Source organism: Periplaneta americana, chromosome 17 (assembly GCF_040183065.1).
Source record: "Periplaneta americana isolate PAMFEO1 chromosome 17, P.americana_PAMFEO1_priV1, whole genome shotgun sequence".
In the NCBI taxonomy this organism is placed as follows: Eukaryota; Metazoa; Arthropoda; class Insecta; order Blattodea; family Blattidae; genus Periplaneta; species Periplaneta americana.
In genome coordinates, this window is record NC_091133.1 from 9,998,786 (window position 1) to 10,022,074 (window position 23,289).

The following is a 23,289-nucleotide window of genomic DNA, read 5'->3' on the forward strand; positions in this document are numbered from 1 at the left end:
TTGAATGCCATCGACCTGGCCCAGGGTCGAACCCGCAACCTTGGGCATAGAAGGCCAGCGCTATACCAACTCGCCAACCAGGTCGACGCGAGTAGGATAAACCATGTATTTGAACCCTATAAATTCAAAATCCCTTATATCCACTTTCACAAATTGAAGGATTTTGACAGTAACTGGTTCCAAATTGAGGGAATTTTCAACCTAACAGTGACTTTTAACAAACCTTTTGCTTTAAATTTAGTGACTTCTTTGAATTCAAACTATATAAATCATTTTAATTGATTCTTAGCTAGCAATATGTGGGCATAACCCAATTATAAACAAAATGGTCTTTATGGGGTTTTGAATCTAGAGGATTCATTTTACCCTAGGTATTCTCTGTTCTCTCAATTTATATTCCAACAAAGCTAATTGCAAAGTGTGTATGTGTGTCTAGATGTTTCTCGACACAGCCATTTCTTCCACTCCACTCCAGTGTCTAACTTCATTTTTGTCATAACTTACCTTCGTCACTGCTTCATTGGATTTAAACTTCTGTATAATTTTCAGCCAAGCTGCCTTCTTTCTTGAGAAGCTGATTACATCAGTCCTCTTGTTTTCTATTACCCTTTTACATGTAATTAAATGTATCAATAAAGTTTTTTCTTCCACAGAAAACAATGCAGCATATCATGCTGAAAGTAAAAAAATGAACTAACTGCCATTAGAACTGCAAAAAAACATTTATTATTTTTTCATTTCTTGCCATTTCATGGAGATAGTCTGCGACATAAGCACTTGTAGTCCTATTTCATTTCTCAAGAACAGTAAAATCCCGATTACAGCTTGGAAAACTATATTTTGATATCAAAAACTTATGTTCAATCTCCTCAGACATTTCCCATGTTCTGACTGAAAATATTAACAGGAACACCACCATACAGTTATTTTGTCTACAGCAGTTGTGAGACCACATTACACAGGACAAAAACATTTCAACATTTTTCTTGTACAGAAATGAAATTAGGTTACTTTTATTACTATGTAAGCCCTGAATATGAATATTGTATCCAAAATCATCCATAATTTTCTCTGGCAACTACATTGAATATTTTTCCATAAAATTATGTTTCCCCCCACCCCATAAATGAAATGTCACTACATGCAGTATTTCAAAGAGTAATTTAATTTTAAGGGTATGCAGAGTAAACAAAAATTTTTCTGATATGCATTGCATTTTTTTTATTTAAATTCAAAATATCAAAATAGCCATATTTAAAATATACTTACGTGACAATCTCTAATTGCACTGAGTGCAAAGAACTGTCAGAATTGGAAGAAGACGTACTTTTTAACACAACATAACCATACTAAAAGCATAATACCTTATCAGAAATTAAACTTACTTGATAATCTCTAGTTGCAGAGAATTTGCAGGATTGGAGGAAGACGTACGGTAGGCCTACATAGTAAACACAGACCTAACCTAAAATCATAATAGCTTATTTGAAATAATACTACTTACTTGGAAATCTCCAGTTGCATAAAATCTGAGTGCACATAGAATTTGCAGAATTGGAGGAATAGGAAGGCCTCGTTGTGTCCTCTGTTCTTGAAATTGCTCCAATGGCAAAATAGCTTCAATAACAGTATAGCTGTCTTTCACGTTCAATGTTTTCATTTTCTTCAATAAAGTCGAGAAACTCGATCAAATCGTTGTCCACTGAAAATATTAACAGGAACACCACCATACAGTTATTTTGTCTACAGCAGTTGTGAGACCACATTACACAGGACAAAAACATTTCAACAAATGAATGTAAATACGAAAAGGCGACGACAAGGATGTTATCGGCCGTCCTCTGTCGGTCCTCCTTCTCGCCTTGTCGCTGCCTCAAGGATTTCAACTCTGCATGCGAAATTCGCGCGAATCCTCGAGGATACTGCAAAGGTAACGACTGTGCATACGGGCCTGAAATACTAGCTCGTTGGAAATAGACGACTAAAAGTATTCAGAAAATGTATATATCACATGAATGACAGGCTAGATTACCTAGCTCTGTATTATGTGACAGATTAGGTTAGATTAGGTTTGTAGTATTATGTGGGAGGTTAGGTTAGGTTTGATTAGGTGTGTAATATTACTATGTTAGCGACCCTGAAACCCATTGTCTCGTATCTAAATAAGGTACGTATTTTGGGCGGGTTGGGTGGGCATACTGCTCTCCCAGTGATCACATCAATTTATAATTATCAATACTATAAATCCAAGGCATTTTCCATGTATTTTAGCCAGTTTCTATAGTAGCCAGGACATAACTAAACTTCACCGTGATTTGCTTTAGTGGATAATTGAATTATATAAGAATTATACTATAAAGTTCAAATCGTGTTATTTAAGGGGTAGGTCAACTATTGGTACAGACTCATGCCTTCTACACTAGTACCTGAACACCTGGTCAGCTACTGGTACAGTTAACTTTTGTTTTGAAATATGTTCAAGGGGTGTCTTTTTAGCTGTTATATTGTAGTACCAAATCTGGAACCTGAAAGTAATGAGGAACCAGTAGCTGACCGCATGTGGTCAGCTAATGGAACAAGTTCATTCAAGTCGATCCTATAGCTGACTGCTAGTTTATAAAGAATTGATGTTAACAGTTTTGCAAAAAATTATGCCTGCCCTGTATTTATGCAGTTTTCATAAAACAAATTCTTTTTCAATTAATACAGAAAATGGCTGACTCAAAACCTGCTATACTTCAGTAACCTGAGGAAAGCATGGCTGCTGCTCTTAATGCAATGAGAAAAGATCAACGTATTACAAGTGCAGCTAAAGAAATTGGCGTACCTAAAACAACTTTGTTGTATAAAGCAAGTGGTAAATATTCAGAAGGTGGGAAAATGGGCCCTGATACTCTTTTCACTAAAGAAGAAGAAATTTCTTATCCAAGTGGGTTCCTGATATGGCATCAGCTGGTTTTCCTCTAACCAAAGAAACATTTCTTTCGAGTGTTGAGAAACTGGCAGCTGAACTGAATAAGACATTTAAAAATGGAAAACCTGACCGAAAATGGTTTGTTAGTTTCATGCGAAGGAATCCCAATATTAGACTAAGAATGGCTCAGAATTTGACATGTGCTCGAGTTCATGTTTCTCAGCAAAAATTAAGTTCTTGGTTTGAAGAAGTCAGCACATTCTTGAAAGAAGAAGATAGGCCTAAACTCCATATTTTATAAGACCCAACGCGGATTTATGAATCTGTTTCTTCTAAATCCAAAACCAGGCTTAGATTTAGCAGCAAAGGGTGCTAAGACAGTGTACTGCAAAGCAGGTAATAACTAAAAGGAATGTGTGTCAGTTTTAATCAATGCAAGTGCTGTTGGAATTTTAGCTCCACCATCAATAATATTTCAATACCAAAGAATTACAGGTGATGTTGCCAGAAGTGTATCCAAAGGTTGGGGAATAGGAGTCTCAGATTCAGGATGGAATACTGGTGACACATTCTACAGCTACATAGCTAATGTATTCTGTCCTTGGTTTAAAGCAGAGGGAATCAAATTTCCAGTTCTTCTGTTCATAGACGGTCATTCTTCCCACTTGTCTTATCACCTTACTCAGTTCTGCCGTGAAAAAAAAAAAACATTGTTCTAGTACACTACTTATTTGTTGCAACCAATCGATGTTGCAGTGTTTCACAGGCTGAAGTTGAGTTGGAATTGGTCAAAATGAAACTGGCCGGCCTCTTGAGCAGTTAAAATTTTCTAAGTCCCTTCGGGTGAGCGCGCAGTTCACAACCATAAACCTCAGTGTGCCGCTTTCGTTAACTCCACAATACAAGACACTGATTTGGGCTACCTCCACAGCATGCTTGGCGTGGATCAGTGGTTACGCTACTTAACTTCTATGCAGACAACTCGAGTTCGAATCTCCGTGCTGAATTTTTTGTTTTGTCCTCTCTTTTATTTGTTACAACGCGTTTTAGTGCAATATAGTCAAATAATTTTGCTTATGTACTTCATGTTACAGACAACTACAAAATTGGTGCAAATATGTGGTTATAATTCCAGGAAGTCAGGATATATTTTGTCATCAGAATTATGGTTTTTCTTCTTCTTTACAATTACTATGATTAGGCCCTGATGATCACGGATTTAGGTTAGAATAATGAGATTTTCCCCAACCAAAAGGTAAATGCCGGATAATCTTTTGGCGAATCTTCGGACCTCACCTCATCATTGTAGAAAATTACTACATTGTAAAACTGTAAAAATTTTAAATATTGTAAAAATTGTAATTGTAATATTGTAAAATTTTGACTTGTTCCACATTTTAAAGCTTCATTGCTCATGTAAGATCTATGGAAGATAACAAATGAAGGGAATGATCATATTCCCTGTAACACAACTTGCAAATTAATTATTGCCAATTATTTAACCGTCAACATATTTACTGAATGTTTCTTATGCAATAGACTGTAAAGCAGGAGGGATTAATAAAATAATTAACACAGCATTTTAATATGAAAGCCCCTAATTGTCGCCTTTAGTGTTATTTCCATCTAGCGTCAAAAGTTTCTTTTAACACGAAAAACTGTAATACCACTGTCATCTGGCGAGGGAAATTCTCACTACTTACTCAAGTGGAAGCTTTTGATCATTTAGAGGCTAGACACAAGTTCTTTTGACTAGCAACCACCATGGCACACAGAAGCAAAGGAAGGAGAGAAGCATTAGTCCACCTAGTTACTGAGTGTGGATTTTCAGCTGCCCAAACTAGATGACAACTAATGTCCCAGATCGTACCGCTCGGAGGTGGGATACAAGTTGTCATCTGGTACTTTCCAGCGCAAACCTGGTAGTGGTAAGAGGCATATTGGTCGAGGAGGTTCAAAGGAATCTCTTTCATACTGCTACAGCCTTGAGAACTGCTGTTAATTTTCCTGGCCACATCCAGAATGTTAGAAACCATTTAAAGAGTGCTGGAATAAGATCGCGAAGGGCTGCTTGTAAAGATATCCTTACAGATGGACGTAAGATATACTGACTGGCATTTGGGGAGGAAAATCTTGACCGTGACAGGAGTAGAATTATCTTTTCGGACGAGATTCTGTTTTCACTGCTAATGATGGTCCTTTTCTTGTTTATCGTTCATCTGGTACCTGACACGAGGAAAATTCACTGCTCTCAATGCCAGAAGTGGCAGGGTAGGTGTCTCGTGTTGGGGATGTTTTTCTCAAGATGGAGCTGGAACAATTCACCGTATCGAAGGAAAATTAAATGGGTCTAAATGCAAACGACTATTAGAACATGAAATGCTCGTTTTACGCCAGGGAACATTTTCCTGATGGAATTCTTTAGTTTCAGCAGGACAACCACCCAACCCATACATCTGAGGTGATTCAGGAGTAGTTTTCGGAGAGACAAGATATCGATGCGATATGTTGGCCTCCGAAATCGCCATACCTGAATCCCGTAGAAAACGTCTGCTATAGAGTAAAACCCCATTTACGAAAAAAACTTTCTCAACCCACCTCCGAGGAATGAAGATGATTTGTTGGACCTTGTTCAGACTTCGTGGGAGGCAGTAGCCAGAAAAAGAAACTATTTCCCACGAATAGTGAATTTTATGATAAACAGATTCAGGAAGGTTATAAATGCAGAAGGCTACTGGTGTGGATATTGAGGATGTGGCATTTTTGTTTCCTTCTATTTTGTATTTCTTCTTTTGTTAAATACTACAATTAACGATTTCATTTTCCATTCAAGAAGTTCAATCTTTTATTTTATGCCACATATCCTATATATTTGGAACAAATTATGTGCCCACTTCCTTCTAAGTTTCGTGTTGGCCAAAGATGGCAGTCAAAATAATAAAGCAAAAAGTATTCTAAGGATATAAAAATTACGAAAACTTGTTATATTTTCACTGATGCATTAAAAAAAAAAGTTTAGTAGCTCCACAAAGATCTGAACTTACCTCCTCACGAATACTTAGCTAACGCTCTACCACTACACTAAGAGTACTACTTCAGTAAGGACGGCATTGTAACGAGCAATAGTCATACTCCACTTGAGAACCTGTTATATATACTGTTTTAGATATTCACTGTTTAAACACTCTGAACGATGTCTGTTTTAAAATCGTATATGAATTATTTTCTCGGAAGATTTTCGTGATTAATAGTTGTGCTCCCCATTATAACTACTACTACAAGAATATACGCAGTCTTTTGAACAAAGCCTGGCTGTCCCGAGCGCTCATGAAAATACCTGATTCGAACTTGGTCTCTCAAATGCTGGCCAGTTTCATTTTGGCTTAGTGTACTGCAAATCAGGTAACAATGAAAAGGAATGTGTGGCTGTTTTAATCAGTGCAAGTGCTGCTGGAATTTTAGCTCCACCATTAACAATATTTCAATACCAAAGAATTCCAAGTGATGTTGCCAGAAGTCTACCGAAAGGATGGGGAATAGGAGTCTCAAATTCAGGATGGAATACTGATGACACATTCTATAGCTATATAGCTAATGTATTCTGTCCTTGACTTAAAGAAGAGGGAATCAAATAAATTTCCAGTCCTTCTATTCATAGGCAGTCATTCTTCCCACTTGTCTTATCACCTTAGTCATATCTGTTGTGAAAAAAAAATTGTTCTAGTACGTCTCTACCCTAACGCAACTCATTTGTTGCAACCTAAAAAAATCATGTTAATGATTGGAAAGCAAAAAATCAGACTGAATCTGTGAAGAAATTCCAGTTTGCAGGAATTTTAAATTCAGTCATTGAAAAAAAGATCACAGACATCATACAGAGTGACTTCCGGAAATGTGGACTATACCCATGGAACCTTACAGCAGTCGTATAAATGTTCGGAGAAAATAATGATCTCCCTTCAATTCCAGTAGCTTCAAATGCCACCATCACTTCTGGAAAACAGATGAAGCAACACCTTTGTTTTTTTTTTTTTGATTTCATTGAAAAATAAACTCTAGAGCAGCGATGTCAGACAGGGACTAAACGGAGCGGAGCGCTCCACTTGACTGGTTGCGTGCTCTGGTGTTTCCACAGACATAAGCAAGTTCAAGCTCCGATCTAGCTCCACAACCGGTATTGGAGCTTACAACTCTGACACTACTGCTCTAGAGTAATTTAAAGTTTCAGAAGAAGGGAAATGGCAGGAACCAGAAACAGGCAGAAATCTCTTCTATGTCTGGAGGAAAATGAAACAGTAAATTAGTCCAAAACATAACTCGACAGTACCGGAACCAGATAATAATCCTGTGTGCAATGGAAATTTTACAGTGATGAGGGTGAAAATGTACCAACTTCTTCCTTTCAACCTAATAGTGCAAGTACACTTGTCATAACGGTTATTCCGAGTTGTATGTCAGAGCAAACTATGTCTCATGCCATTGAAAGTCCTCCAAAGAGTCCAGATCTAGATTCGGAGAGCTCTGATATGATATGAAGGAAAACAGCAAAGTAAAAGGAAACGAGAAAAGATATCTTCAGTAGTGACATCGGATTTATGGGTGGATTACAATGAAAGAAAGAAAAAAATTAAAGGCTGAGAAACCAAAACCTAGAGAAATGGGGGAACTGAAGAAAGAAAGTGCAGAGGCTGCGATTTCCAGCAAAATGAGAATTGTAAAAAGACTGTTTGAAGAGAATTCTAGTGCTTTTTGAAGAGGATTCTAGTGAAGATGATGACACTAATATTCCAGTTTATTTCAGTGAAGAACTTAATGATGCGGAAAGTGATACACAGATAAACTATTTTAGTGATAAGGGCCATGGAATAGTAGAATATGAAGGTGATCTCGAAAAGAAAGAGAATTAATATTTCGTATCAACAATAACAATAAGTGGAAAGGGATGCTGAGCTCCTTTGTTCCGGTGAGTTATTTTTATTGAAGACTGACATGATATTTAAATCAACTTTCTCAAATTTTCACAGTGGAATCAATATACCCTAAAGAATTAAACACGTTTTTTCGTCTGTAGGAATGAATTGCATTTTGTGTTCTATATTTTTTTAAATTATTTCATGGTCGGTAACTATTTGAATATATATATATATATATATATATATATATATATATATATATATATATACTCATTTTAAGAGCAATTATAAACAAGGCTCTTCTTTTTCGAATTGCATTAAAATCACTTTTCCATCTTCCTTTACATAGTAAGAAAACTTAAATGAATGAAACCGTGTTCTTTGTTAAATCATTATTTTAAATTCTGATTGCTGCCAAACTATGAGAGATATAAATATTGTGACAGCTGCGTCGGGATTCGAACGCGTGTCCGACAGGGCGCGCGGGAGATGAAACGTTGGTCGCTGCGGTGTGGCGGACGTAAGGGGAACGTCTGCAAGCCGAGAGCGCGAGGGCAGGTGCACTGTGGCGCGAGGCAAAGGGGGACGCAAAGCTGGTGGTGCTTCGCTGTGCGAGGTGAAGGGGGAGACGAAACCTCCCGAACAGAATCGTCCAGGAAGAAGCAGCGAGAACAGAAGTCTGTAGAAGTAGAAATTTCGAGCATCGTACTTTCTCGAAACTGTGGTTTAACTAATAAATAAGAGACGCAAGTTGAAGTAGCAGTCGTTGCTAGTTTTGGACAGCAAGTTCAGTTCAGTTTTTGGTCAGCAGTGAAGCCAGCTTCGAGACCGGAGTTCGACTTGAGTGTGTCCGCAGCTGTGTGAGCGTCCAGTGGACTGTCGCCGAAGTCTTGAGTTCGAGTGCAGTGGACCGCAGTTGAGTTCGAAGTTCAGTGGACTGTCTCTGAAGGTCTTGGGCTCGAGATACTGTGAACTTGAGTGACTGAACTAGAAGAACTAGCCAAGGCAAACGAACTGTGAACTGAGCACTGACAGTTCTGTTTTGTAAATAGTGCTTTGTGAACATTAGTTAAGATTAGCAGTGCATTGTTGTTCGCAATAATCCAAGTGAATTGCCATTGTCGTCTGTGGAGTGCAGTAACGAATACTGTGTTGCTGTGTGGAGTGCAAATCCCATTGTTGACGGGAGTATTTAAATTAAATTATAGAAGGTGATTATTGTTGAAACAATAAATTTACATAATTGTTTGAAATAAAAGCTTGAAATTCATATTTAGATCATACAAAATAACCTACTACAATATTTTTAACTTTTGAGACATCATGGTACAAAAACATATTTTTTGCATGGAATGACCCATAACCAATTGCGGTGGGAAAATATTTGGGAGGAAATCGGAAAGAAGATGGCCTAAACAGGTATGTTACATAATTATAATGTTCAATGTCATGCTTTATTTTCTTACTACTAAGAATAATTTTTCTTATTACCTAACGGATTTTATAGGAGTATAACAATAATGAAATGCAATTTAACTATTAACAGTATCATAATATGACTGCATATGATACCATCTATGACAATAACAATAATAACTGAGGAGCTGTGTGCAATGAGAGCGTTAGCCTGTTAACGTTATTGTTGCATAGATAACTGTTCTTAAATATTATATATTACAAAATCATAAACACAGATTGTTACGAAATGTAAAAATTTTATCCCTAACAATTTTGACATTCCTATTTAATTTTTCTCAAGAGCGATTTTTTTACATTAACGCTGTTATTGCAACCAGCTCTTCTCAATATAAATCACATATCAGTTTAAATGACCACTGTTAACAATGCCATTTTGCCATTCCGTTGAACATGTGGGGGACATGAAATAATTCCTAAAGGTGTTTCTAATTTGGTTTGCAGTTGAGACAGAGGCACCCCTCATCTCTCAAGTGGTTCTAAAACCTCCAGTTCCAAATTTTCTGAAGTACAAGGTTCTAATGAGATCAATGCGCTAGAATCATTTCGTAAGAAATTATGGAGAGAACAATTTGCTAAACCCACTGTGTCCATATGTTCTGGTGGTGATGGTGGAAGATAGGGAATATTTTAGTCATAATACCGAAACAGTTTTCTGAAACGCGCCTAGACTGCTCAGTCTGTAGTTGTAGCCTATACCTTCTTATCTACATTGCCTGTTGTTTGTGTTCGTGGATAGGGACGCATTAGGTGTTTGTGAAGTGGAAAAGCTTCATTGCCTACAAAAACATGTGGTGTGGCAATAGTAGTTATCTTCTGGGATATCTAATTCATTTTCTATCAACTTTCTACCTAACTGGGAATTAGAAAATACTTCTCCGTCACTATTTCGCCCATATGATCCAACGTCCGCTGTAATGAATTTATAACTGCATCAAGAAATCCTAAGAGAATAACGCTAGGCTTTTCTTGTAATTGAAGTAGAGTAATCTACTGTTTCTTGGTTTATCAAAAATAACATGCTTGCCATCCAATGCACCTATACAGTTCGGGAACTTCCATTGCACACTGAATTCAACAAATTTCCACATCTCCTTTGTAGGCACAGGCATAACCTTCGGAGCTAATATTTTCCACATAGCATGGCATATCTCATACACCACGTTTCGAACAGTTGTCTCTTCTAATCTAAGGCTGAATGCAATAGTTCTAAACGTATCCGCAGTCGCCAAGAACCTATTAAAAAAAACAGAAAATATGCAGTTAGTTAATACAAATTAGGATTAAGATAACTGTACCTACTTCCAGTTAATAAATACCGCAAAAGGTGGGCAAACCTACGTGACTGTTATCATAAGTCACTAATAAACAAGAAAACAAAGAGTAGATAGGGAGCGACTACATCTAAACCTTGGAAGCTTGAACGACAAATGGAGTTCATGAGGTCATTCTTGGCGGGCAGACAGCAACATCCAAATATTGCGGAACAAGAGGACAACAATGAGAATGAGATTACAGACAATGACGATTTGGAAAGCCCTCCTACTTCATCTGTCTCTGCCTCTGCCTCAACCCTCATCATCTAGCAGTGTGGGTAAGAAAAGATCCCGTGATTCTAGCAAGAGCTCTGTTCAGCTTATGCATAAATATATACAATGCAAAAAATAATAATAATAATAATAATAAACCACGCCATGTAGATAACCATACAAGGTATTTTCAAGCTCCCGAAGGAATCATCAGGACATTCCCCCTCTACTAACAAATAGAGGCAAAGAAGAATATTTATGACTTACTCTATGATTTAGAAATGAAATCACTGCAAGCACAGCAAATGCAAGGTACTCCCGTCGAAAGAAATAGGCTCTCCGTCTCAAAGCAAGTTTTCAATCTTATGAAACTAGCATGCAAACCATTCACCAGAAAATAACGCTGGTTACCCACAAGCTTCAGAGTACTGCCCATGGAACCATTCACAGTTAACTGAATTGCAATGGTTGACCCTGGCTATATCATCAAGTCCGGATTTATAGGCACTAAAATTTAATAATGTACATAATTTAATAACGTTACTCGCTATAGTTTAAGTTATCCCAGAACTCCATTCACATATCTTTTTCGTATTATTTGTATTTCAGTAATTTCCTTTGGTACTGTCAGCACTCTTTTATTCTCCAGCTGCTACTTCTTATAAATTTTCGCGCGGTCTACAAGATCCATTGTCCAGTCCTTGAGATTCATTTCCCTATTGTTACATACTATATTCTTATGAGGTAGACCTATAACCTGAGCTCATATTCATTCAGTTACACTCGGTGTCATTCTTTTAGTGCCTATGTTTCCGGGCTGTTCACTCAGTACATTTCTTACACTTTGAAAATTTAATCTAAGATTTTTAATGTAAAATATAATAACAATAAACAATTATAATTACACAATCGAAAATGTTGTTTTAAACTTACCTCAAACAAACAGCTAATCACTCTTCTGTGCTGATTCATCTACGAAATGTACTGTTTCCCTTCATTATTTCAGCTGCTAATAACAGACGAACTTCTAAAAATTGTTCTTCGCTCATACGAAAGTACTGAAAAAACTTCACTGGTTCTTTACACAAATCTGGGAAAAGATGGTTAAATTCACCAAAAAAAAAAACACTTCTTTTTTGCATAATATTATTAACCCATATTTTCTTTTTTTACTCCTCATCAGCTAAAACACTCAATAAAATGAAATTATCTTCGTAACTGCTACTATCACTACAATCCCACTTCATGATTGAAACCAGACTGACTAGCGACTATATCGGAATATATCGAGCAGTGAGCAACAGAGCTTCCACGAAAGATGGACTGTTTTAGATTTCCATTCCAGTCGGTTTGTGTCAGCGAGCGTTAACCTTTAAAGGTGTTAAAAAGTGAATGATCAGGTTTACAATGGCGTCTCTTTAGTTTCGATGACATATATAGAGTGTCTAGAATATTTTAAATTATGGATAACATGTAACTGTCACCCATTTTTCAGTCATCTTAATGATATGCAGTCATAGTTGTCAGTTTAATTAATTTTTATAACATTATTAATTAAAAGACCAAAAAAATCCATGACATCACTGGCATATTCTTAAAATTCTGCATGGAATGAACCAAATGTATTATATTATATCATTAGAGGTTCCAGTTGCGAATTCCGTACATTTTTTTTTTGTACTGCTTACAATATTCAGTGACATATTAAGTTCTTTATTTCATCGTTATACCGAGGTAATTACTTGAAACTAATTAACTATATAAGTTCTTTACTATTATATCTGTTAACGATTAATCTTAAACGATAAATTTCAAACACCAAACCCATACAATCACATACCACTTAAACGTGCGAGAAATAATAGGAATTCTATGAATTTCCTATAATCTTTTTCAATTTCACTGTAATTAATTAATTAATTATAGAGTAGCCAGGTAGTTTTTATTTTAGTAGGTTATTTTACAACGCTTTTTTTTTCAAGTAGCCAGGTAGTTTCATTGATACAAAAAGAGCTAGAATGTCCTGGATGACGGAACACAGTTTCTAGGAACACTTTCATTTAAATATCTTCCAGAGAGTTTATTGCCATTTAATCATACTGAAGTGTCCATGTCCTGGAAATATTTCTCTTAGAGAGAATGGCGAAATACATCCGTTTTAAAGTTAACAGAATGCTTCGAACAATTTCCATACACAGAATACAGGAATGTCTTCACACCAGTATACTGCAGTAGAACACATAGGTTACACGATGAAGAGAAATAAATGATTTCTCACAAATACATTTACTTCCAAGGCTTTTTTTTATCTCATTCTCGCTCGCTCTCACACACCGAATTGGAATAGTTTATCACAAGTACACTGGAAATAATAGCCGTTTCAGTTACACAATATGAGGGGGAAACAGTCCAAAGCTATGACATTTCGCTTCATGCATGAAAATGACGTGGATCGATTTTTAGGTTGCTGCAGCTCCCAAAAAAAAAAAAAAAAAAAAAAAAAAAAAAAAACTCTTATCCAATAAATAACAGTGTTAATAACATGATTCTTGTTTATAGCTTTATCAGGCCCTCCACTGCAAGAAGCATTACATCTGGGTTTCTAGACAATATGGTTCAGTACATGAATTCTTATACTAGCCCTGTGAGAGAAGCACTTTCCACAAACATCACATTCGAATGGCCTCTCACCTGTATGCTGGCGTTCATGAATTTTTAAGCTACTTGCCTGCGAAAAGAATTTTCCACAAACTTTGCATTTAAATGGTTTTTCATCAGTATGAGTGCGAATATGTCTCTTTAAGGTACTCAGTTGGGAGTAACAATGTCCACAAACTTCGCATTTGAATGGTTTTTCGCCCGTATGAATGCGAATATGTCTGTATAAAGTACTCCGATCGGCGTAACACTTACTACAAATTTCACATTTGAATGGTTTCTCGCCAGTATGCTGGCGTTGGTGCGATATCAGCGAACCTGACTGAGAGAAGCTCATTTCACAGACATCGCATTTAAACGGTTTCTCGCCAGTATGCAGACGTTGATGATATATTAGTGAACCAAACTGAGAAAAACTCATTCCACAAACATTGCATTTGAATGGTTTCTGACCAGTGTGCACGCGTTTGTGCGATTTTAGATCACTTGTCTTGGAAAAACACTTTCCACATACATCGCACTCAAATGGTTTCTCACCAGTGTGAATGCGATTATGGCGCCTTAAAGCACTCCTAACAGCGAAACACTTTCCACAAGCATTGCACTTGAATGCCTTGTCACTGGCGTGAATACATTTTACATGTCCTTGCCGTGTGAAACTCTTTGCACTGTAATTGTATTTCAAAGGCTTTTCACTTCCTTGCGTCAAAGTGTAACTTTTCAGGTCATTAAAATCTCCACACACATCGCTTTTCAATAGCTTCTCACCTGCACGAGTCCGCAACATTCTTGCAGACGAATAAGAATGCTTGGCAGCATTGTGAATAGTGGTATGCTCCTCCTTCGCAGATACTTTGGAGTACGATGCTAGAGTGCTATCACGGATGTCTGCAAAACTATCATAAAATATTCTTAGTGCATGAAAGTCACATGAAATCAAACACAAGATGGTCCGTAAAAGGAATCACATTTAAACACTCAATCTAAAAGCAGGTTGCATGACAGTTTATGGAAGATTTCAATTTTGTGTACAACTCAAAATTTACAGTTTTGAGAGCACTACATTTTAAAGCTTCATGTTGCAGTGAAAAATCCAATTAACATATTATAATGTGAATTTTGTAGTATATATAAGCCCTATTAGCAGAATTTGGTATAATTTCAATGAACTTTGGATTTTTCACAGAAACATGACTCTTTAAAGTGCAGTTGTCTCAAAACCTTAAATTTTGTGTTCTTTCCTAATTGAACTGGCCTATCGATATGTGATATTCGAGAAATCAACACTAACAACCTACATCGGTACTCTAAGTACTCTGGCTACTTTAGGCAATCTGCTAAGGACGCTGTATATACCATATTATCGAAAATAATGAATGAAAAGAAAAAGTCTCGTCTCAAATTAAAGCTAGTAAAGGAAGGATGATGCATTTTCTTAAAGCCCTGTATCAATGAGGAGTTACTTAGTGGGGTTTAAAAAGGACGCGTCACCTACTATGGCAATTTGCACACTTACCTAAAATCCTTCACTAAATACAAACACAATGCAATTACCAGAATACTTAAAACAACTAAAAAGTGTAGTCACGGTTAAAACGAGGTTCACAAATGCAGTTTCAACAAGGTCATGCATAGAACACATAAAAGTGAGCAGTTCTCAGACCATAGCTAGTATTTAAAAAGAAACAAATGCCACCAGAAATAAATTATATGGCGCATTTATAAAATACTCGGATGTAAAAAGTCCGAATGTCAAGTTTGTTAAAAACATAAACTAAACAAAAATTACCTCCGGATACAAAGGGTCCAGAGGATAAGTAAGATGGGTCATTAAAAAACTAAATCACCCTGTCAAGTCCTGTATTCGATAAAAATCTCAGAACTGCATTTGTACAATTAAAATCATTTCCAACAGCGTCACGTAGAGTCGGCTGAATTTCATATTGCCAACGGACACGGTCATATTTTCTACAATGCAATAAAAAATGTTCCACTGTAAATGGAACATGGCATATATCACTTTGAGGCTGAGGTTCGCCATGTGGGAGATGGCCATGCATCAGATGACAGTGGCCAATCCTCAACCAGGTGAGAAAAATTCTTCGTGTCGTGACGCTCTTGTGAACGAATCCCTAACTCGAACAGTATTATTTATTCTTCATAAATTCTTCCCTCTTGTGCAGACCATTCTCCTTCTCATTGTCACCATATTGTATGTTTCAAGTAATTTTGAATATCCTGCCACCTCTCACGCCAATACACCTCAGACCCATTCATTCATAGCACAGTCCCTTGCTAGAGCATTTGCTGCCTCGTTACCCGGAATGCCAACATGACCCGGAGTCCACACTACTCCAATCTCATAATCAGAGGTTAAAAGAGTGTGGAAAAGTTCCTGGGTTCTCAACGCAAGCGAATCATCAGAATTCAGACGCTGCAGGGACTCAATGGCGCTTAGAGAGTCGGAGCAGATAAGGAATTTGCCCCGGGGTTGTCTAATTAAAAACAATGAAGCTCTATAAAACGCATCTGGTTCTGCGGTAAAAACACTGGTGTACTGGCTCAATTTTTAATTAAATTTCTCTCCCTTTGTAACAAAGCAACAACCAACACAATCATTTACTCGGGATCCATCAGTAAAAACTAATTAATAATTTGGAAACTGTGATTAAAGTTCATTAAACGAAGTCTACAAATAAAATCTGGTGTAAAATTCTTAAAAGTTCGGCTTAGACTTACATCAAACATGGGACGTCGCATAATCCACGGTGCAGTGGTCGTATATTCCAGTGTGCCAACTGTTGGCAGGCGGATGTCGAGCTCAGAGAGCAGTTCACGAAATCGCACACCTGCTAGACGAAGTCTCCGGGGATTTTCACTGTATCGGCCGTAAACAGACAAATGGTAAAAGGAGTCGTAAGAATTATGCTTGGGCTGTGAGCGGAACTTAACAGCATACGAGGACAACAAGACATTATGTTGCCGATTCTGTCATGGATCTCCCGCTTCGCAATACAGGCTCTCTATCCGACTCGTTCGGAAGGCCCCTGTAGCGAGTCCTTTCCCATGATGATGGATATTGCCTAAGAGACGTAACTTTGATTTATTTGCTGACCCATAAATAAAATAGCCATAATCCAGCTTTGACAGGATAAGAGCACGATAAAGACGTAAAAAAGCTATGCGGTCTGCACCCCAGGCAACCCATGACAAAACGCGTAAAATATTTAACGATTTTTCGCAACGCCTTCTCAAATGACGTATATGCGCCTCCCACGTTAATTTATAATCAAAGGTAAGACCCAAAAGTCTCGCAGTGTCTGTATAATGCAACTCCACTCCATTAAGGCGCAGTGCGGGATGTGGATGGAGTCCACGATGGTTATAAAAGTGGACACACTGCGTTTTTTACAGTGGAGAATTTAAAGCCATTGCGAACAGCGCATTCTGATAGCACGTTGATCACCAGTTGTAACTGTCGACAGATGGATGGAAGATATAGGAAGTTGTAATTTAAACTGAAGTCAACAACGTATAAAAGAGAAGATAGATACTCGATCACCCACACAGTGGGTAATTCCATTGATCGCAATGCAGAATAGAAGGACGCTTAATACAGACCCCTGCGGAACGCAGTTTTCTTGGAGATGTTCGTTAGAAACTGTGGTGCCTACTCGAACTCGGAAATACCACTCTGCAATGAACTTCGCAATAAATGTTGGTAGACTGCCACGAAGTCCCCAATCATGTAGAGTTTGCTGAATGCCATACTGCCATGGTGGTGTCGTAAGCCTTTTCTAGATCAAACAAAACCGCCACAAGATGCTCCTTCTTGAGGAAAACATTTCTAATGACAGTCTCAAGCCAAACAAGATGGTCTGCGCTAGATCTGTGGTTACGAAAACCACATTGGATATTAGATAATCGGTTTTTCGATTCGAGTACCCACATCAGGCGTTTACTTATAATTTTTTCCATAACCTTACACAGCTGGTGAGACAAATTGGCCTATAGCTTCCACGTAAAGATTGATCCTTTCCCGGTGTCTCGACTGGGATTACAATGGCGGAACGCCAAGAAGATGGAAATACACCCTCAGCCCAGATTTTGTTGTATATTGACTGAAGAAAGGATTTTCCAGCAGGCGGAAGTTGGCGAAGCATGCGGTTATGGATGTTTCAGGGCCAGGGAAGGTGTCAGGGGATGTGTCTAGTGGCACCTCCAGCTCCTTGGATGAGAACGGTGCATTGTAGTTTTCAGTGTTATCAGATATAAAGCTCAGAGTCCGGTTTTCCGCAGTATCCTTGATTTTTAGAAATTCCGGGTCGTAATTATTTGAGCTGCTTATCTGTGCAAATAAGCTAGCAAATATTTCTGCAATTTCTATGTGACTGGTGGTAGTTACGCCATTGTTCAGAAGGCCCAGAATTATAGAACTACGTTTCCCTATTATTCGACGGACTTTGGCCCATACGATGTTAGCTGGGACGTTCTTTTTCAATGAATTGACGTAGTTTGTCCAGGACGTCTTCTTAGTTTCGCACACAGTGCGACGAGCTTTGCCTCAAAGACTGGACAAAATTTTCTTGGGTCGGATGGCACTCAAATTTGCGGTCTCAGATTACATCTCTGCAGGCATCCGTCCACCATGGGACAGAGAAGCGTTTTGGCCTGCAGGACGACTGGGGGATAGATAATTCTGCAGGCTTAATAACCACATTTGAAAAGTGCTCTACTACAGAGTCTGCACTTTCATGTCCGTTATCATCGAATGATATGGACTCTGTAAATCGGACTCAATCCGCCTTTTTAATAACCCAGTTTGGAGGGTGAGATTCCGCAGGACATACAGCGGACATGTGCATTCCGATGGGGTAGTGGTCACTACCATGTAGGTCGTGAATCACAGCCCATTCGAAATGCGTGAACAAAACTGGGCTGCAAATGGAGATATCTATCATGGAGTATGTACCGTAAGCAAAGGATAGTTGTGTTGGTTCCTCTCAATTCAGGGTAATTAGATATTGACGTGTACGTACCTCTGCTATTTTATTTCCTCTGTCAACATCGGAATTTGAGCCCCAAGAGCAGTGGTATGCATTAAAATCCCCCACTTACAGATATAGAGCAGATATGTTCAATTTCATTCACTGTGAAAGGAGTTTCTAGGGGCAAGATGATCATATCAGAGAACACTATCCTGATATATTCAGGAAATGTTCAAGTCGGAGGTGTGTCTCCTGAAGACAAAATAGCAGGGTTGTCATGATAGATCAATTGTAGTTCTGTATATCTGCTGTGTGCACCAGTCACATTCCACTGTCCAATATCAGTCATCGCGAGGAGCTAAATCATGATGGTGGCTTGACAGGGGATCTTCTTTTTTTATCTTTTCTATGACTTGCTGTCCTTGTCTGGGACTGCTTAGTCTTCGACTGTGGCGACTCACTTCCGTCCACACCTGTGGAGTAACGGTCAGCGCGTCTGGCCGCGAAACCAGGTGGCCCGTGTTCGAATCACGGTCGGGGCAAGTTACCTGGTTGTGGTTTTTTTCCAGGGTTTTCCCTCAACCCAACACGAGCAAATGCTGGGTAATTTTCGGTGCTGGACCCCGGACTCATTTCACCGGTATTATCACCTTCATTTCATTCAGACGCTAAATAACCTAGATGTTGATATAGCGTCGTAAAATAAACCCATAAACAGACTCACTTCCAGCTCGTCGCACTCCTGATCGTGAACTTGATCGAGGACGTAATCAAGAGCGCGATCTCGACCTGCCACCCGAACTAGGAGTGCGACGTTCCGGTGTTCTACTAGGCCTACAATCCTTCTCCAGTGATCTTCTTAGGGACGTAAGGCCTGATGTCAAGCCCACACGTGTCGTCTGACTCAGCAGTCTGAGTGGCAGCGTCTACTTATGTCTGGGTTGCGATTTCAATTCACTTCCCAGATATAGTTGTAAGAGGTGGCGTTTGTGTGGTGACATCAATTCCCTCTGCTGCTTCTTGCTGTCCAGGCGCATAGGACTTTTCCATTGCCTTCTTTTCTTTACCTAAAATATGCTTACGCGCGTCGAAGAAGCTGATATTTTCCCTGACTCGAAGCTCTTGAATCGTCTTCTCTAGCATACACTTTGGGCAGTTTTTCGAATTAGAAGTGTGGTCCCCAGAACAATTCACACAGTGCTCGGCGCCACCACATGGGGAATCCCCACGGTCATCACCGCCGCACTTTGCACATATGATGTTTGTGCAACGTTTTTTCGTATGTCCGAACCGTTGGCACATACGCACGCATAGGACACGCTCGTACCCGACAAAGATGTATTCTGGCAAGAGAGATGCTTCAAAGTTCAGAAAGACTGTGCTCAGGGATTCAGTCCGTTCGTCCCGCTCACGCAGTAAATGGTACGCTTTGGATACAGACTGTTCCGCCAGCCCTAATTGGATCTCTTCACTGGACATACCATCTAGAGAATCCGTATGCACAACTCCTCGCATGGTGTTCAGCGAGGAGTGTCGCTCAACTCTCAACAGCGTCTCACTCTGTTTTGCAGATACAGTCTCAACAAGGAGACTGCCGTTGCGGAGTCAAGTTGCATTGCTGACCTTGCCAACGACTCCATCGAGCGCGCGTCTCACGTAAAATAGACTAATGCTTTCATAGTTTTTTCGGTCTCATCCAAGGTGATACTAATATACGTTGGAGGAGTCACTTTAATTCTTACTTTCTCAGAGTCCAGGTCCATTGCAGTGTTCGTCATATGACCACCAATCGCATTGTCTTTTCCTAACTTTTGTTTCTTATGTTGTTTCTCTAATGGAGGGGAAGAGGAGGGCAGGGACATTTTAACTGGTCCTCCCAACAGAACTGTCGGCATCAGCCTGCCACCGGGGGGAGGGGGGCCGGCAAAATAAAAAGACAGCTGAAAATTCTTCGCTATCTGTGCCAGCTATGAGGACCCCCGAGAGTCTGACCCCAAGCAACCAATCTCACGCAAGATAACCCTTCAAACTGGACATTGCATACCTAATGGCAAGTCTTACACCAGAGGCGTTTCGCAGTTTTATGCCCCTACCATTGGAATAACCGCCTGTGGCTCCCCACTCTACACTACACAACCGCCGGACTACTCGGCTAGCTCCGACCAACCCACCAAAGGCGGAGCAATCCGAGACCGCACGCAGCTTCAGGGGACTTGTGATTGATTACACTGCGACACCCATAAGTCAGCAGTAACACGTCAGAGCGATATATCCGCACGAGCGAGCAGAGTCGATCACCGGGACGTCTAAATCTCCCCGGGCCCCCATTGGGGCTCTACGTGAGTGTACTTCACCTCTGGTCCCGGCTCGGCACCTAAACTAGCATATAGGGGCTGAATGAAGGGTCCACTATTGTTTCATTGCTGGGTGCCCTGTCGGGCCGCACAAGCTGGAAGTCGCTCTCGAAACCGTGCGACAGGACTGCGGAGATAGGAAAGATCCCAGCTGGTAAGACAGGAGTTATAAGCTTAAGAACCTGAACCTAAGAATGAATATAAATATCTAGAAGAGGAAGAAGTATGTGCATCGTAACAAATTCCATCAAGTAGGCGGATGTGGCAAAGAAATAGCAGCAGGGACGAAAAGGTGAGAATGGCTGTGATGATGTGGTGGGCGTTGCGCATGCAATGGTGGCCGGTGGTGAGAAATTGTGATGAGAAAGACGAGAGAACGAAAAGGGCTGGATGGTGATAATACGATAAATGTTCAGAAAGGAATGCACGAGAGCCAACACTGCACCATCCGGTCACTAACTTGGAGGAGCCCACCTCGACTGGATCAATGAGGATCGCAGACCGACTTTGGATATGAAATATAAAGTGGCATGCAATTATAAATGAGCACGATTTCAAGAGGCACCTCTTCCAATCTTAGCACAGACATTTTCTAAATATACCTCCCTGTTGTATGAATATGGATGTTATACAAATATTTTTTTAAGCAATATGGAATAATTTTCGCTGTTACAGACGTATGGGGATGGTGCTGACATTAAAAATACTGTTATTCTATTGCTGATGGAGAAACAATGAAATTCGATAAACTGCAGCGCACAACAGTCTTTAATTGGGGTGAAATCATTCTAGATGGCATTCTAGATAGTCAAAAGGAAAATAAGTACAATGCAGTACACAATGTTATCAACATATGAGCATTATGTTTACTTGTGCTGTTGTTACCAGAAGAAATTTGTTTTTTTTTTTCTCTCTCCTTCCCTCATTCTGAACATTACTGAGAGGTGGTGGCACTGTTAGCGACAAGGTTAGGTAGGGATTGATCAGAAGATACAATAGTGCACTGACAGTGATGATGTTTATTAATATTTTCAAATAAACCCTTATTAGCATTACTTACATTTTTCCATATTAATATTCTGAAATATAGTCTCTTTAGTATCAAGTTTTTCTTTATCAATAGTTTGAAATGTACTGACGTTGGCATAGTACTGTGGATATGTTATTAAAAAGGAAACCTTGTGTTCCATTATATTTTACTCCTCATTGGCGTTTATTTGCGTAAATATTGCGATATAATGTTAAGTAGGTTAGGCAAGGGGATAGCCATGTGACACAAGAATGAGGAATGTGACAAGATTAGAGAGTGGATCAAGTGAGGGCACAGATAAGTGACAGGAAACAAAGTGACGTGACAAGGTTAGATTAGGTTAGGTTATGTTGAGGGAATAGCTAAGTGACAGGACACAGAGAATTGCGACAAGGTTAAAGTGAGTACTTGAGGGAATACCTAACGACATGATACATAATTCGTACAAACTAAAAACTCAGCAGGATTCTCTCTTGTTTCAGCACAGCTTCGCTACTGATTTTCTATTCGGTCATAGCCCTTATGAGTTTTGTTTCCTAAACTTGATAAAGGATATGATGAAAGAGGTAAATAATTTAATGGTCGCTAGAAGTTTTTTTTTAAAAAGATGAGATTAACAAAAAAAATTAGGCAAAAGCAGTGATAATTACGTACTTAAATCTTTGGTGAAGATTTCTCAGAAATGTCTCTTCGTCGATTTCAATTATATTCCGTGAACCACAACATATTACTCCTTATTATGCTGTCATAACCCGATATATCTTACTACTTCAGCATTTCCTTTTAGTTCATTCAAAACAACCACAGTTTCAAATGTAGCATTTGACTACTGCAGTCAATCGTGAAAAAACATAGTCGCGAATTTTACTACAATATAACATTTAGATTTTTTTTTTTCACATGGCTCGGTGTGGACCAGTCACTAGTGGCGAGCATAGTCCAAGATGGATCGAGGTGTTTCGGATCTTCTGTGGTCATATTAATTGTGCAATGAAAAAAATGTTAGATTAATCATATGAATAATAATAATAATAATAATAATAATAATAATAATAATAATAATAATAATAATAATAACAACAACAATAATAAGAAGAAGAATAATCATCATCATCATCCTTCATGCATTAGGAAATTGATTCCTGTAGCAGCTACTGAAATTGGTCCATCCATCTTTTGGCTGGTCTTCCAATATAAGCTACAGAATAATGGACCCCGATCACATATTGGAAGAAGAATAATGATAATAATATTATCATTATTCTTATTATTATTATTATTATTATTATTATTATTATTATTATTATTATTATTATTATTATTATTACCAGGAACAGTGTACACAATACAGTTTGAATTCCCTTCAAGTTTCTGTAATATGTTACATACTAGGCATTTCTTTTTACTTGAGCTTATCATTTCCCACA

At 38.7% G+C, this 23,289-nt stretch overlaps 1 protein-coding gene across 3 annotated transcripts in view; it reads right to left on the reverse strand.

Moving 5' to 3' along the window:
• Positions 1–9,918: 9,918 nt before the first annotated feature.
• The window catches only part of LOC138693309 (zinc finger protein OZF-like), a 91,759-nt gene continuing 78,388 nt past the window's right edge, over positions 9,919–23,289 (reverse strand). Inside the window, exons 8-9 of one of the 3 annotated variants that reach the window (XM_069817188.1) lie at positions 14,259–14,386; positions 9,919–10,539 (exon numbers count right to left, since the gene is read on the reverse strand). In XM_069817188.1, the coding sequence (XP_069673289.1) occupies positions 10,487–10,539; positions 14,259–14,386 (181 nt within the window). In that variant the 3' untranslated portion in view covers positions 9,919–10,486. Of the gene's footprint in view, positions 10,540–13,321; positions 14,387–23,289 lie in introns of those variants that run through there. The other 2 variants (XM_069817186.1, XM_069817185.1) reach the window with 2 other exon arrangements.